Source organism: Cottoperca gobio, chromosome 4 (genome assembly GCF_900634415.1).
Source record: "Cottoperca gobio chromosome 4, fCotGob3.1, whole genome shotgun sequence".
Lineage (NCBI taxonomy): Eukaryota > Metazoa > Chordata > Actinopteri > Perciformes > Bovichtidae > Cottoperca > Cottoperca gobio.
The window spans coordinates 14,557,883-14,574,825 of NC_041358.1; the positions used below are offsets into that span (position 1 = coordinate 14,557,883).

The window sequence follows — 16,943 nt, forward strand, 5'->3', positions numbered from 1 at the left end:
CTGTGTGTGTTGTAATCCGAGCTTCTCTGTGCTTTGTTTACGTAACCGGCAGCACGTAAACGAACATGTGAGTGTGTGCGATTACTGTGTGTGGTTAGCTAATGGCCACCTCGCTCTGCATTGCGCTCATACGACTGTCACCGCTGATAACGCCATCCCGACCAACGGCGCAGAAATATTAACTATCTTCACCAGCTAGTCGCTGACTTTGCTGTTCAGGTGTCATTGGTTTTAGCTTCTTGCTGAATACAGCAGTTTCCTGCTGGAAAAGGTGTTGAACTAAACTGAAAGACGCTAAAACACTCTTATAGAGCTGAGGGGGATGTTTAGGGCAAAGGACACGCACACACACACACGCACACACGCACACACACACACACGCACACACGCACACACGCACAGGTCAGTTACTCACTCACCCCCTCTATATGGCTTCCAGGTGTAAAACTTTCCCCGGAAAGGAACGCTGTCAAAATCAGAGCACTGAATCACCCGGAAATCCCGAGAGCCTGCAGGGCACTCCTGTAACACACGCATATATAGACATATGTATATATAAAAACACATGCAAGCAGAGTCCCATGCAATGACCACACACAAAACTAATTAAATCCAATAATATTGATGATTTTGATTATTGTATATTGACCAATCAATGATGAAGATGAAGAGCAGCAATACTCACGTCAATATTGCAGGACCTGAAGCGTTTTCTCTCCCCCAGACAATACTTTCCACCAATAGTTGGCCTATAACCAAACACAAAGTCAGTCACATCTGAGTACAATTTAAAAAGATCTAACCTCCATTACATCCCCACACAACTCTGGCTCCTGATCTCTGCTTTGTCTGCCCTCATCAGTATGTTTTCAATCTCACTGTCTGAAACTGTTATTGCTTTATTACCAATCACAGACTGTCACGACAACACCTGAACATAAAAAAAACATTTTAAAAAAACGTAGAGAACGAAGCCTGAGCCAGCTCCTGTCAAATGGTTGCATCTGCTAAACTTTTTAGCAAATTTGAACAGAATGGAGCCAAAGTAAACGTGCAAATAATGTTTGGAAATGAAACGAAAGAACACTGTTGTCCTCAGATTTGGGTCAATTCATTCTCAGTTTAATCAATTCAAGATGAAGGATCTGGTGACTGTGATTCAAAAGCAAGCCTGCTAGTCGTTTGGTGATGATTCAGAGTATCTGAATTATTTCATACACGATAAAAACGGTGGCACTGCTGCCTGGAAATAAATCTCAGCTCTGGTGCTTTCTGTGGTGAGTTTGCATGTTCTTCCTTTTATGTGAGTTTGTATCCCAGTTTCCTCATGGGATCCTTCTTCTATCTGCAGAGAAGCATGAGCTACACACTTGTTTCTTAATCGTAAGTGAAGACATGTATAAACCAACATTCTTTTCAGATTTTGTATTTTACATATCCAGAAAGGGTTTAAAATTGTCTTTCATAACAACAGTGACTATAAACAGCAGGTTATTGATAGTATTTACTTTTAGTATTGCAAGTATCTGCACAGATAATGATACATTATATTGCATCAATGCCTCACTAAAATGACCTCTACGGAGGAGGATATGTTGTCGGTTTGGTTGTTGGTTTCTCTGTTAGTAAGCAGGATTATGGAAAAACTGCTACCATGTGTTTCATGAAACTTGGTGGAAGGGTCTAGCATGGGCCAAGGAAGAATCCATCAAATTTCAGATTGAAATCGAATCACGGGGCAGGACATAGCATTATATTTCACTTATGGAAACAGTCTTGGCGGAGGTCTACACTCTACAAGTGCCCTTCTAGTTTACTGTGTGAATAGTTTTCCAGTTTACAGAACAACAATAGAAAATATTATTCCCATTCGGGCCTTTTCAAGCCCACATCACACTGAACATTTGATATTCTGATTGGAAAACAAAGTCCAGTGATATGCACCTGTTCACAAATGAAAACAAACAAAAAGAGAGCCATTACCTGGGGCTGTCACAGTGTCTGATAGACGAGGAGACTCCTCCTCCGCAGGTCCTGCTGCACTCCTCCCAGGGCGACCACAGACCCCAGCCCCCGTCCACACCCTCCGGACGAGTCCCGTACACCACACACATCCTCTTGTAGCACCACTGCAGCACAAACACACATGTATAAATAATATTTATACACAGATATGTAAAATTCACATATAAACACAGACGTTAGTACTTTTCAAGTTTGTAAAGGAAATTGTCTTTAAGAATACAAGAGACACAAAGAACAGTTGTTTTTTAAGTTTTTTTTTTCTTTTGAAATGATCAATCACATAAATATATATTTTTTTGAAAATCATGCTAAACAACCAAAACAAGCTGAGATCAGCGTAAGTATATGTTAGGGCTATACCAAATGTCTTTTTTTTTTTTACATTCAAAGCTTTTATTAAGGTTTTCGAATCAAGCTTTGAATGTCTGTCGTCATATTTATTTATAGATGTAATTTATGGTGCTGTTAGACAGCCCCCTTTAGATACATGCTTCCCTTTGCGTGCAGCAAGCGGGACAGCAAACGGTTTTTCTGACCGCAGTGAACATTTTCTTTTTTGAAAGGCTAAAAGCCAACAAATATGGATTGAAGCAGAATATTTCGTTAGATAAAAACATATTGTGAGATGATTACATCTATCCTTTTTCAATACATTTTGACTTTTGGACTTTAAAACGCTCTGCAGTTATTGGAAATGTTTGGATCACATAAGTCAGAAACAATCCTACGCAGCCACTGTTGGAATGTAATTCTACAAGTAGTATAATTCTAATAATATTATCGTAGCATAATCTTTATCTGAAACTGTGCAGAAATACCTGGTTTAAACAGAATGAATGCACATGCAAAAAAAAATAAAGAAGCTGGTCAGCTTTTGAAAGTTGATTTAGAATTTGAATGTCAACATTATACTCTTATGTGCTGCTTTTATATTATTGTAAGTAGCAAGGAGAACCAGTCCCAGATTAACAAAATCCTCCTACCTACACCAGCCACATCTGGCGAAAGTGACCATTCAACCCTAAAAGAATATTGTAAGAAAAAGGTTCAGTATTTACCCCTTTCTCTATGGTGTTGGTCTGACAGATGGTTCCCTCTGCAGCGGGAATGCTGCTCGTGATGCAACGGTTGCTCTTGCTCATGCACCAAAGTTCACTGCAGACTTCCTGCGTGTGAGTAAAAGGAGAATAAAAACATAGGAGAGAGAGACAACCTGTCAGAGTGTTACTTTATAAGAGCATTATAAAAGACACAAGAGCAGACACACTCTTCTTCTCTGCTCCCTCTACAGCGATGCACATGGGATTATGTTTTATTGAGTACATATGCTCTGACAATATAGTATCGATAGTAATGAGTCTATAAAGCTGTATACACGCTGTTCCAGATGTCTATTCGCTCTGACTGGCTCCATAAAAGTTGACCACGCAATAAAGTGGATGCTATTCAGCGAGGGTATTGCAAGATGTTTCATATTGTCAGAGAGGCCGACTTGAAGGAGAGAGCCGGAGTAACAAAAATCAGGAGTGACCAGTGAGGTAAATAACTTTAAAAGAAAAAGATGAAGTCAGCCTGGTTCCATCATGAGTAAGAAATTAAATAACTGGATGTACTAAATTCAAAAGTTAACTGTGCTTATTATTTCAATATTTTCTTCAATATTATAGAGCATAGGTCTTCAACAAGGGGTATGCGAAATTGTTTGTAGATAAAGCAAAACATTTTTTGCATTCACATAAACTTACCTCCCCGTCGCACAGAACTCCGACAGCATGTGTGTTTTTACGTATTAACTCTTACTGGTTTTTGTGCTACAGGATCCCTGGCTTCCTGTCCACCCGCCTGCCTGCTACCCACTTCACCCTCTGCCTCCACGAGCCGGATGTTCTCCGTCCTCCGTCCCTTTTCCCTGGAAACCCCTTCAATAAACCTCCCACCTATTGCTCCAAGTTTGTGTCCTGCGTTTGGGTCCTTCCCTTGTTGCACACGTGACAAAAGCTGTAATTGCTGGGAGTTAGAACAGATTCAGACTTAAAACTGGGGCCACCCTTTTCCAGAACACAACTTATTTGACTTGGAAGAAAGAGAACACAGAACATTTCCAACCAGAGATTTGGGTTGGACGATTTAACAATATAACATGAGAAAATATCATTTGGTCAACCGTGAGATGTTTTGCGTTGCCGTTTATAGGTGTCAGCTATCTTTGGGTGTGTTTGGTCATTGTGGGAAATATTGCTATGGATTGGTCCACCACTTCAGTCCAGACTGAAATATCTAAACATTTTAAACATATACATATATTTTAGACATTCATGGTCCACAGAGGATGAATCCCACTGACTTTGGTGATCCCCTAACCTTTCTAATATCAACAGGTAGAAATTAATTTAAATTTAATTTGCAACTTTGGTTTATGATAAAATACCTAAAATTCCTATCAACATGCTAACGCACTGAATAAGATGGTGAACATGGTAAACATTACACCTGCTAAACATCAGCAGGTTAACACACTTTATTCATTTTGACCATGTTAGCATGCTGACGTTAGCTCAAAGCTTCACTGGCTTGAGAACCAGTATTGATGAAAGAAAAAGTACGCTGAAAAGTGAATGATAAGTATGAAACTGTAGGCAGAGCACTCACCGCATATTTACATTGTCGAGATCTGACGCCGTACTGGAAGCGGCACTGTTCGTCTGCGTCGTAGGCCTGACCCGGTGCTGTTGTGGGGTACACAAACTCCTGCTTGGGAGGGACGTTGTTCAGACAGGAACCCATACCTGAGCTAAAAGCACAACAAAAAGGAGTGTTATTAAAATAGTCGTTTGTTCTGAGAATATCCAAAGAAACACTGAACAAGCTACATATAATTACATTAATGTGGATTTGCCCTCTGTCAAGATGCCTGTGTTTCTCTGACCTTAAAAAATGTTACTCTGACAACCTCTAATTACCAAATTATTTGTGGTGTTGCAGATATCTGATAGGCTGACTCACTCCAGGAAGCTGGTGATGTAATCCCGGCTACAGGCGGACCAGATGAATGGGTTTGTCTTCATGGTGATGTGGTCAGCCATCAGCTTGGCGGTCTCCTGGCTGCGGGGTCCGCAGGCGTTCCCCATACCGTCATGGTTCATCCCAAACCTAAAGCCAATGATGATACAATGACAACACTTTAAGGATTTTCTTGTGGATAACCAAGTGGAAATAAAGAAGTTGAGTGCCCTGTCTGACAAAATGAATTAAATGAACATCATACCACAGAAAGGATTTTTGACCTAAATAATAAACCCACGGGAAATATAACTATTTAAATTAATGTAGCAGATCACCACAACGTGAAATAGTATATTCCACAGCTGTAACAAATGTTCACCTTCATCTATTAAAAATCTATGACCACATGTTGAAATCATGGCTGAAACATAACCAATCATGTGACCATTGACCACAAAGTATTAAACATATTCTATCTCATTTGTTTAATTCATTATTTTTTAAATGGAAAGTGCTTTTAGTTGTGTATGATGCAATGTTTATCCTCTGTACCCCTGTGGGAATTTTAGCATTTGATGCCATGATTCTGTTGCTGGCCAAAAGAAATCCTGCTGATGACAAGTTATAGCTCACTCTAGGACAGTCAATGACTGTCCACTGTCCCTGTTCAATAAACAAATAAAATAAATAAATGTTTCATTATAATCATCATACGACAGGGGACAGTGCTCTTCAATACATACATATGTTTAAATAACAACAAACAAAAAGACGACTGCAACACTGTATAATGGTCAAGTTTTTTTTTATCATTGATTAAATCTGGAGAAATTGGCTAGGTGAGCATACGCTGCCAAAACCGGCCTGCCAGAGGGTCCAATCCGGTCCGCGGGGAAACTCTGGCAAAGTGTAAAAATGACTGAGAACACATTGACTGCTTCAGTTACACAATCTGCTATTCAAGCTATTTCAAATTTGTCCACTAAATGTTTTGTAAGTTGTAATGCGTGTATAATGTGTAAATGATAAACTGAGGCATAATATTGTTGAAATTGCACTTGTGTTTCTTAAGACATTTAAGGTTGTTCATAATGTTTTGTAAAAAGATAGTTAATTAAATGTGAACATTTTCAGAATGTACCCTTTTTGCACTAAAATAAAGGGAAATGGTCGTTATCTGTAGGTTAGGGTATAGGTTATGATTTTACTGCTCCGGCCCACTTGAGATCAAATTGGGCTGCATTCATTGTTTTGTGTATAAAATATTGGAAAATAGTGCAGCCCAATGGTACTTATTTCAAATGTCTATTTTACTGTATTTAACCAACAGTCCTAACCCCAAATATATTCAAGTCATTGTCATATACGACAAAAAGAAAAGTATCAAATCCTCACATTTGAGAAGCAGAGAACTTTGAGATTTTTAACTGAAAGAAAACAACAATAATCAATTATCAAAATAGTTGCAGATTAATTTACTGGCTATCGATAATTTTTCCAGGATAACTTTTCCAAAAATAACAATGCAAATGCAATTTATAGCATAAACCTGCAGAATAGAAAAACAACCGAGCTTTCAGTTTTGAACCCCACTGACCAAAATAAGGACTCATGTCCAGAAGAATATTAGGTATTCAAAATGCTCCCTGTTCAACGTAGTAAAAGTATAATATAATATATAAAGATATCATGATATCCTGATCCAAATAGCAAACTGTATTAAGTTACAGTGTTCGTAGTCCATCTGGTGTTTTTAACACTCACAGTAGCTGTGTTTGAGCCTGAAATATAAATGTCCTGAAAGCTTTTCATCTCTCAGTTGAGTAATTTCTGTCTTGGTCAGTCGTGTCTTTTCATGTGGGTACCCTCCACCACGAACAGGCCTGCATTTAATCTAATGTTGCACTGTGATGTCAAAAACTCTTTATATGACAATTAAAAACACATGTTGATTGTGTTGAGGCTGAGGAAACAGATTGTATATATTAGCACACTACTCTATGTCCAGTCATGTTGGCTCGTAAGCCTTGTGGTCTGAGAAGTTAATGGTTAGGGAGGTAGGACCCGAATGATGCATCATCTGCGTTAATACTTCTCAGGGCTGTGTGCGGACGTAATGCAATGTGACACTCAATTACTATGAGCAAGTAGGATACTAAAATAAACCATGGTTTTCTCTGGATAAAAGAGGGATACAATCCGTAACTTCTCTCAGTTTACTGTATTCATTACAGTATGTATTTACAACAGAAATAAAGGGCACAGGCAGATAAAATTGCTTGTTACCAAGTGATACGGATCAGCTATAGCAGGCAAATGAGTAAAGCACAGTTTCCAAGTCACACAGGGGATCCTGCAATTTAAAAAAAAAACAGAGGAAATTCCAGGTGCTTCACCAACGCCACATGTAACTAATTCCACATATAAATAGTGTGACTGAAAGAAAATATACAACTAGTAACACATGGAAATGACTCATGGTGTTGGAGATTACATAAACTATCTCCGGAGATCTGGAGGTGTAATCTGAGGAGGGAGGGATCATCTCAGACCAGAACACAAGAAAAGACATACGAGACATCTCAGGGATTCCTACAGGGACATTTTGTATTTCAGCCTCAGCTAAAGAACAACTTTATGACCCGTTTAAACTGGAATATCATTAGCTCAATATCTTTTGTGAACCGGACTTTAGGACGGGCAGATAGCGGTCGTTATGAACTTCTCCTCTACAGTCTTTGTGGGTAATAGTTTAATGTGCATGATTTCTACATGCAACATTGTGGAAACCTGTCCTGAAAGATTTATAACATGCCATCCCTATTGTGCTGTTTAACAAGACTAATACCCCTTTCAGACACGTAGATGATTCAGGTCTACTAAGGACGTGTTCAACCTGCATTGGACCCATTTATATATATATATCTTTTTTGGGGGAGTTGGAAATCATGATAGTGGAAATTCATTTCATATTTGTCAAGATATTTCACTCCGGAGCAAAGTGGTGGACCAACCAATCATCCAACTGAACAACTGACCGATTGGCTGACATCCCCAGGGTCACACTAAGAGTGTTCTGAAGCGAAGAGTAAATAAGACAGTTCATTGAAGGATATATATGACATTAAATGGATTTGTGTTGCGTTTTTAAATAAGGAGATAAGCCTGAAAATGGCAAGTGCATTACGCGTGTTTGTGTGTTTCACTCACGTGTGTCCTATCTCGTGGGCGATAGTGAAGGCTGTTCCCAGGCCGATGTCCTCATTGATGCTGCAGCTCCTCTCTGGCTCACACATCCCTCCTACAGGAGCCAGACCTGTCTCACACACACATACACATCTATGAATATACGTGACTGTAAAACCATCAGTACTACAGGCAACGTACAAAGTGACCTACAACACCTTCCTAATCTCAACCTTTAGGTGAGTGAGATACTTCAAATGTTCTGTAAGAGTATGTTGGCCTTCTCAGCTCAACCCTTTTCACAAATATAATTTGCAGTCCAGCACCTTCCTCTCTGGGATTTCAATAAAGTTTACATTTTTCATCATCATATTTGTGTTGTGTGTGAATGAGTTTATGTGTGTGTGATCTGTTATATCTGTCTTTGTAAGGAACTATTTCAGTTAGGGTAACACTTAGTCGGGTTACCGTCAGACTTAGGTCTGGTACAAGTATAGTACAGTAAGTATAGTGTGTGTGTGTATGTGTATGTGTATGTGTATGTGTATGTGTATGTGTATGTGTATGTGTATGTGTATGTGTGTGTGTGTGTGTTACCTAGGGTTTCACAGGGTTTGTTCTTTTGGATGCAGATGTCGTATCTGCAGAAGAGAAGGAAAATCAAGAAGGCTGTTAAACTAATAATGATATACCCACTCATAAACAGAAACAGCACAGCTCGATAGATGTAATCACACTTACAGATGCCTCGAACAAAAAGCTTGCAGTGGTGGAAGAAGTATACAGATACACAATACCACAATGTAAAAATACCAAATAAATATTACAAGTTAAAGTCCTGCATTCAAAATCTTACTCAAGTTAAAGTACAATAGTATTAGCATCAACAAAAATACTTTAAGTAAAAGTACTCATATGCAGAATGGCCCATTTCAGAAACATAATATAATCTGTTATGTTTCATAATTATAAAGGTAGGGCTAATATGAATTACTTTATATACTTCTGGGTAGCCTAACCTATAACAATACATTATCATTTATTACTGCAATGGAGACAAGTGCAATATTTCAGTATAAAGTAGCATAACATTGAAAATATTCAAGTAAAGTACAAGTACCAGAAGATTGTACTGAAGTACAGTACATATAAATACACACAGTTACATTCCACCACTGCACACTTGACATGGACATGCAGTAACATTCACAGATGGTGACACTCACACAGACAGTGGACAGTAGTGATAGCAGACGGATATAGATTTAGAAGAACAATCGCAGGAAACCATGGACGGTCACTGCGGTGTCATCGGTCTGGTTCCATCCTCCGCTTGATAAATCATTGTAAAACCCAAGGGTTCTCAAAAAGCCTCCATCAAAACCACATTCCTCAGTCAATAGCATCGGTGTTTTATCTGCTTAATATGCATCTACCACTGTTGTCTTTGTTTCCCTCCAGTATCAGTATCAGTAACAGAGAGCGCAGAGAAATGATGGGAAATTTGTGAGAAAGCAGCTCTGTAAGATTCAAAGCAGCTATGCCCTCTTTCATGTCCTCTCCATTCTCTCTGGGCTGCTTTCTTTAAAAACATAAATCTGTCATTGTCTCTTTTACGGTTTTTTTTTCCAGATGCTGAGCTGGGCAGAGCCGCCCCAGCTATCGTCACCTCAGACAGGACAAGATACAGCCCAACTTTCTCGGACTTGGCTTGATGAAAACCTATGAGGATAGGGGCTGGGAATGTAAGAATCCAGCTCAGAGGAAACACTGTTTTAACCCTTTTATGAACAGACTCAACATATTTTTATTTATAAGACAGTTGCAGTAGGAGGGTTATGTAAACCCAGTACAGCTACTTGCCTTGCCAACACACTTTGTGACAAAAACCTTTTTGTGTTGGCCTTACCAACAATGTCTTCATTCTAAATGACTGTTATTATATAATATCTAAAGAAATCACCAGAACAGAGTTAGTCTAGTCTGGGGTTAGTCTCCAGTGAGAAAGGTTTGCCGGTTTGTATTTCTGACCTGGTGATAAGCACAGCAGTGTCATGGTGAGCGATCCCGTTGTCTGGTATGGCGTTACCGTAGCTGCTCCGGTGCTGGATGTTTTTCTGCCACTTACAGAAGCTGTCTAAAGACTTCCCTGCATGGTGGTTGATCTCTAGTGTTGGCTGGAAGAGAGACAAGAGAGGAAATACAGAGTCAAAAGCAAATTTGAAAAATAATCATACGTAATGAAATCTTAAAACACAACACGACTCCAGCTATTTCATATTATTTTTAAAATTCATTCAATAATATAAGTTTATTCAAGTGTCAATAAAGGGGCGATTTCAACAATCAGATGATAAGCCCAACAATATTATGATAACCCTGTATTGCAGTGTGTTATTCTTACTGTCCTGTGAAACCATGTACTGTATCTCCAAAATGTCAACTTTGCATAAGCTAAGAAAAAAAGCATTTTATTCAGCTTTATGACACTACACTTTTCAGATAATCCAAAGCTTTGTTTAATGGTTTATTAAAAGTAAGAAGTAGGAATATTTTCTCAATACATAAAGGAACAAAGTCAGCAAATTCGGAGATGTATGTCATACATGGTGAGACAACATTAGGATTCCAGGTTTAAAAGCTTAAGAAACCTCCCTGCACTCTATCACAGAAGTGAATGTGGAGGCAGGAATACAGTGAAGTCGCTTACTAGTATAATGAGAGTGCAGAGAGGAGAAGGAGAGGAGGGAGTGCTCTGCTGGCCACAGCTGGCGAGAACTCGTAACCCAGGAATGCATGTGGTGACATAACTAGTAATTGTCTCATCCCACAGTCCCTCATTTCTGGGCCCAGTGCTGGCCTGATTTTATTTTCCAGGGGCAGCTTGCCGTTTTCAGACCTGGAAACCAGAAGCAGAACCACTCGCCGAGACTACTCTCGATCCTGTCCCAACCTCAACCTCAACCTCAACGGCCCATGGAGAAAGAATAACAACACTAATACTGCCCACCGCTAATGATCCTAACATTTACTTCTTTACTCTGTCAGAGGGCTAATTTTGAGGTAGTAGGGACAGTATGAATCATAAATGTTCCCTAATAAGACATCTATGGAGGAAACCTCAAAGCCACACTGTGATACCTCTTTAATTCAGTATGATTTATCTGTCCGATTGCTAGAAGTTCAACATTAGAACGGAGCTGGTCGCTCTGTCTCACCACATGCTGTTAATAGCGGGCTAATAAGGTCAGTTACAAGTTAGTCTGACGGCCCAGTCATCTCCTGTGCTATGCCGGTAAGGTCATGCACTTTTTATGAGCTGAACCACTGCCTTGTGGTCAGGTGTGGATTCTCACTCTGCATCCTTTTTAACCTCCGCCCACTCAATTATATCATAAAAGAGACAGACATGCTAACAGCTCTGTGAGGCAGTGCACAGCAATGCTTTGAGCAAAATGCTAATGTCAGCATGCTAATATTCTCACAATGACCATGCTATCATGCTGATGTTTAGCAGGGATAACATTTCCCATGTGGTTACAATTCATCCTGGGGAGAATATGAATGTCTGTACCAAATTTCATGGAAAATCCATCCAACATTTGTTGAAATCTTTCACTAAAAATCAACCCAATGTTCGCACTAGCTGAAAAGTTAGAGGATCATCAAATTCAGGAGGATTCATAGTCTGGGGACCATGAATATCTGTACACAGTTTTATGGCAATCCATCCTACAGAAATTTTAGTCTGGACAAAAGTGGAGGACAGTGACCGACGGTGAAATGAAAAACCAGACCTTGAGGAATCTGGTGAATTTGGATCCTGATGGTTTTCATGGGCCTTTCTTTAGAGGCTGATGCATCAGCTTCTAAATCTAACTTTAAGCTTTTCTACATCCTGGATGTGCGTCACAGCAAATGTCAGAGAGGTCAGGCCAGCAGGACAGTCACAAAGCTGCTCTGTCTGAGAGGTACATAACCCCCCTCGTATCCTGACTTTTCCGCCTTTCCTCACCCATCTACCTCTTCCTTACAACCTCTCGTCTCTTTCATTACAGCCACCATTCACAAGACCCACTTACACACCCAGAGTCCACTGGGATCCTGGAGGAAAAGACACTTAAGCCAATAATTTGATACAACAAGGAGCTCATAGATGCTTGTCGGGGAAGAGTTTTGTGCAGTCTGGACAGTGAGGACAAGCACAGAAAGACATACTGAGAGGAAAGGAGAGGGTTGTCCAACTTTATTACAGAAGCTGACAAAGTTTATTTACCTGATCTTCCATGAGCAGGATGAGTCGTGTCACCACAATATTGACTGCATTCCCCAGGCTAGAATCCTGGAACAGTTTGGCAACCTGACCTCCAGGGAAACAAGAAAAGACCAGTCTTAAAAACAGCTGATACACCAGTCGAGCACATTACACCAGAGCTCAGACAACGCTAGAAATAGACACAGGAGTAATCCATCATAAGAAAAGTCCCAGAGGACTATTTATGAAAAAAATAAAATGTTTTGACTTTTGGGTCAACCCTCCAATTGTGACCACCAGAAACTCTGGATTCCTTTGCGATGGCTAAGGCTCAATGGCAAGCGAAAACAGAAGTGTGCTAAGAAGGCATCCTTGTCTTGTGCCCCTGCCAAGATCGATTTTAAGTAATAACAAAACACTTATCTACAAGACAGACTAGTCTGGGAAACTTAAAAGAGCTGTAGAGTTAGTGTACCACAAGTGCAAATGATTATTAAAGAGTTAAGGCACAAACAGTAATAAAAAACGACCAAAGTTAAAACCACTATTTCAGACACTCGTCATTACTGGTGTCTGTTGTAATTTAGCACACTTTGCTCCACACCACTAAAGAGACAATGTTGGTTTCTGTGATTCTGTAACACTCCGGATAAACCTGCGTTGTAACAATAGCAGCTAACCAACCCTTCAATAAATACATTCCTAACATGTGGGTGTATAGGTTTAAAGTGATTATCTTTGTGTATTCAGATGCCCAGTGACAAGAAACAGTGTAGATGATGACATACGACCTAAGCCTGGCCTCCAATAGAAATAAAAAAAAGGTCCATGCATTAATTTTTCTTTCTGTCATGAAACTAAATAAGTCTAAATATAATTATTGTAACTTAGTTTTGACACATTGCATAACAAAGTTCATGTCTGACGAATCATTGGCCTTAGAGAAGCAGTAAAACCTTTTAGAAAGTGTCTTTTTAATACATTGTGCATCTGTATCTTCGGTGTTGTGAAACTTACAATATTCATGACAGCCAGGATGTACTGCTCGATGTCCCTGCGACCATGGTAACCCACCATCATCTTGTCGGCTACCACCAGCGTCTCCACATAGCGCTCCCGGCTAACTGAGCGCTTCAGAGGCAGCTGGCCACGACCAACATGATGGGGAGGCGTCTTCAGAGTTCGCTGCCACCATGACGCACCTTTCATTGGCTTTTCATCTGAGAAAGATCACACGCGCACACACACACACGCACGCGCACACACACACACACACACACACACACACACACACACACACACACACGATTTAATGGCTTAAAGTGAGAACAAACCCACGAAAATACAGCAGCAGCTCAGCCAACTACACATTAAAAACAGAATCACTCACTGTACCTTTTGCATTTGCCATAACTGGCCAAGAGATTAATGATGATCTGAAATCAGCCAGAATAACACCTGAACACACTTTCCATGGATATAGAGCAGGCTAAAGCAGAGAAGTACAAAGTTGTCTGGGTTTTGTTTTTAACTTTTATTAGTCAAAAGATTGTTTTCTGAACATACTTTTGCTTTTGCAGCAACGCCCTGCAACACAGACTCAGTCACACCCAATCACAACTGGGAACTCAGACACAACCACAATCTTCTGCTGCTGGCTGCTATGCAAATCAGTCTGGGGACGTTTACTCCTCCAGTCTGGACCAAAGTGCTGCTAATAAAAAGACCAGAATATCTCTCCTCTCACCAATGACTCCACAGGATTGGCCCTTGTATTGGTGGCGGAGCGATGATCGCTTATAAACCACATGGGGGCGCCCCTCTGCTCCTTCCCCCCTCTCCGTCCTGGTCTGGTTATCTGGTGAGACAAGGGGTTCAATCAGGTACTCCTCTCCCCCTGCAACAATCACCCCCTGCTGCAGAGAGACAGATATGTAGAATAGAACAGAATAGAATAACAGGAATCATTGCTTTCATGGTACAAATATAACAAACGTCACATTACACGGATAGTTTGAATCTTAACTTAACATGTTAAGAAATAAAATAGCACAGCCACTATAATACAGATTATCACAAATGCTCCATCAATGATACAACTATAATGAATCACTTATACTCTTCATATTGACAAATAACAATGAGCAACACAGCAGGCGGGGTAAGTTAAGGTGAGCCAAAGTGAATCTGAGGCCCTCTGAGGGATCCTGGTGCTAATGGGTCAGAAAACTGAAAGCTGGAGAGGAAGAGACTTCATAACAACCTCTGAGCTTCCAATGCAGTAGATTTTGAACACAGTGTTTAGTGTTGCTGCAGTTTTTGCCCTCTATTTACAATTACTGTTTACATAGTTTATTTGAGAGGAAATGCTTGTCATTATGGATCAGTGAACATTATATTTGGAAAAAGATACAAACATCAGTTTACAGCTCAATGCAAAATGTCGACTCCACAGTGAGTCACTGACTTTTGATCAAATAAGATAATAACAATGGAGATGATGGGAAAACAGTAACAGTACTAGATAAGTAAAGACACAAGATATGTACAGTATTTAGACTTCATTTGGATAATTAGAGACGTGAGTAGTCAATTCAAGATACCATTTTGTCTATGTGACAATCATTTCAGGTTGTAACTTCCGCATCATGTAATGATGTGTGATTATTACCTAAAAAGAACAACATGTAACTAATGACTGTTATAACAAGAAAATGTAATAGACAAGTATGACACTATTAGATAGGATTATTTTTTATTTTAAAATCTGTTAATAAAGCAATAACATAAGACAGGAGAGGCCAAGGCAGAATGATATTTAGATTTTTTAAATTGAAATAGTATAGATAATAGATTTCCATTATATATATATAATTTTCAGGTTACATTTGCTGATTACAATATTACTAAACGCTACAAAGCCCTTACTGAGAAATATTAGATTTTACTAGAACTCTTTGGGATAAACCTGGACATCACGGTACAATGTGCACGTCATTATTAGGACTCATTGTATGATTACAGATACTTTTAAATTAAGAGAAACAAGTCTAACAGTATCATATCGCCTTGTGTTCAGACTGTCCCACTACAAACACTGCCCCCCCCCCACACACACACACACAGACAAACCCATGTGAGAGTATGAAAGAGTGAATGAGAGCGAGAAAAATGAGAGAGTGAGACAGAGAGCGATACACTAACACTTCTTTTGAATCTGCTCAGATGTGTTGGCCCCGGTCAGAGCGAGTGTCTCCCCTCGACTCACTGCGGCGGCTTTCAAAGTGCCTTTAATCCCATAATATAGTTAGTGATGCTCCCCTGGACACACCGCCCGCTCACTGGTGAATGTGCTCATGCTGGTCTGAATAACAGTAATTACGTGTGCTGCTTATTAACGCTTTGTGAACACATCTAATCCTCAGCTGTGTATACAACTGTTATTGTGGGGCCTGCTGTTTGTAGTGAGAGGATACACAGACACACATTTCAGCCAACAAAATGATGCATCACAATGAAGTGATCCAGTCCAGTGATTCACTTTGATCTCTTAGTTTGTGGCATGAACAAGCTGATGACTTCATGAGAGTGGGAAATAAATTAAATGGAAATGATGCTTTGAAAAACTGTTAAAATGTACAGAGGGTTCTTAGTTCAGAATTTATTCTCAAAGCACTGCTTCCCATAACCTGCCTTGTTGACCACAGCTTCAGTTAACAATCTCATAAACAGCCCTATTGAGCATGCCAGAACTTGATGCATTGTGAGTTATAGGTAGAAGTTAAACTTCAAACAAAGTGCTGAAGGTGCTGATCTGCCTAACAGCACCCCCACACCCTACCCAAGTCAGAATACGAGAGCTGATTCAGACAGACAATCACACCCACTTAACGTAGAGATTGGCAAGGTTTGCAGAGCTAAGAAAGTAGGCAAAGTTTTGCACTTCCCTCTGAAGCTCTTTTTCTCTTTCTTTACAAAACTACTTCCATCACTTTTGTGCAATTGAGTGCAACAACATGAATGCCTTTGTTGAACCATCCGGACCTCTCCGGTCTGCTTTCTGTCCACAGTCAAAATTGAACATGGAGAAGCAGCTTTCAGTTTTCTTGCACCATATATCTGGAACAAACACAGAAACTGCAGGTCCACTGCAACTCTGAGTTCTTTTGAAGCCCGAAGGCTTTTCTGTTTGCCTTTTATAAATCAAAAAGATATAAATTTCATACACAGCACTGTAACTTATTCTCTTGGCTCTTTAATGACTGTTTTTACTTGTATGTGAATGTCTTTTTGTGTTATGTTTCTTTTTTTACTTTGTCTGAATGCTTTTGAGCTTTTATGTCAAGCACTTTGAATTGCCTTGTTGCTAAATAAATAATCCTTACCTCATCAACTTTGTTAATTTCAGACATAGTGATGCCTTGTCCATGTTGTATTGGAGTTATGGTTATTACCAACTATTAAACAAGTGTTC

At 39.7% G+C, this 16,943-nt stretch overlaps 1 protein-coding gene across 2 annotated transcripts in view; it reads right to left on the reverse strand.

The window, feature by feature from the left end:
- Positions 1-16,943, reverse strand: part of adamts10 (ADAM metallopeptidase with thrombospondin type 1 motif, 10) — a 45,566-nt gene that overhangs the window by 16,829 nt on the left and 11,794 nt on the right. For both annotated transcript variants that reach the window (XM_029430193.1, XM_029430192.1), the window contains exons 5-16: positions 14,217-14,385; positions 13,487-13,689; positions 12,491-12,574; positions 10,246-10,391; positions 8,812-8,855; positions 8,239-8,344; positions 5,029-5,175; positions 4,675-4,816; positions 3,084-3,191; positions 1,984-2,129; positions 686-749; positions 420-522 (exon numbers count right to left, since the gene is read on the reverse strand). In XM_029430193.1, the coding sequence (XP_029286053.1) occupies positions 420-522; positions 686-749; positions 1,984-2,129; positions 3,084-3,191; positions 4,675-4,816; positions 5,029-5,175; positions 8,239-8,344; positions 8,812-8,855; positions 10,246-10,391; positions 12,491-12,574; positions 13,487-13,689; positions 14,217-14,385 (1,462 nt within the window). The remainder of the gene's footprint in view (positions 1-419; positions 523-685; positions 750-1,983; positions 2,130-3,083; positions 3,192-4,674; positions 4,817-5,028; positions 5,176-8,238; positions 8,345-8,811; positions 8,856-10,245; positions 10,392-12,490; positions 12,575-13,486; positions 13,690-14,216; positions 14,386-16,943) is intronic.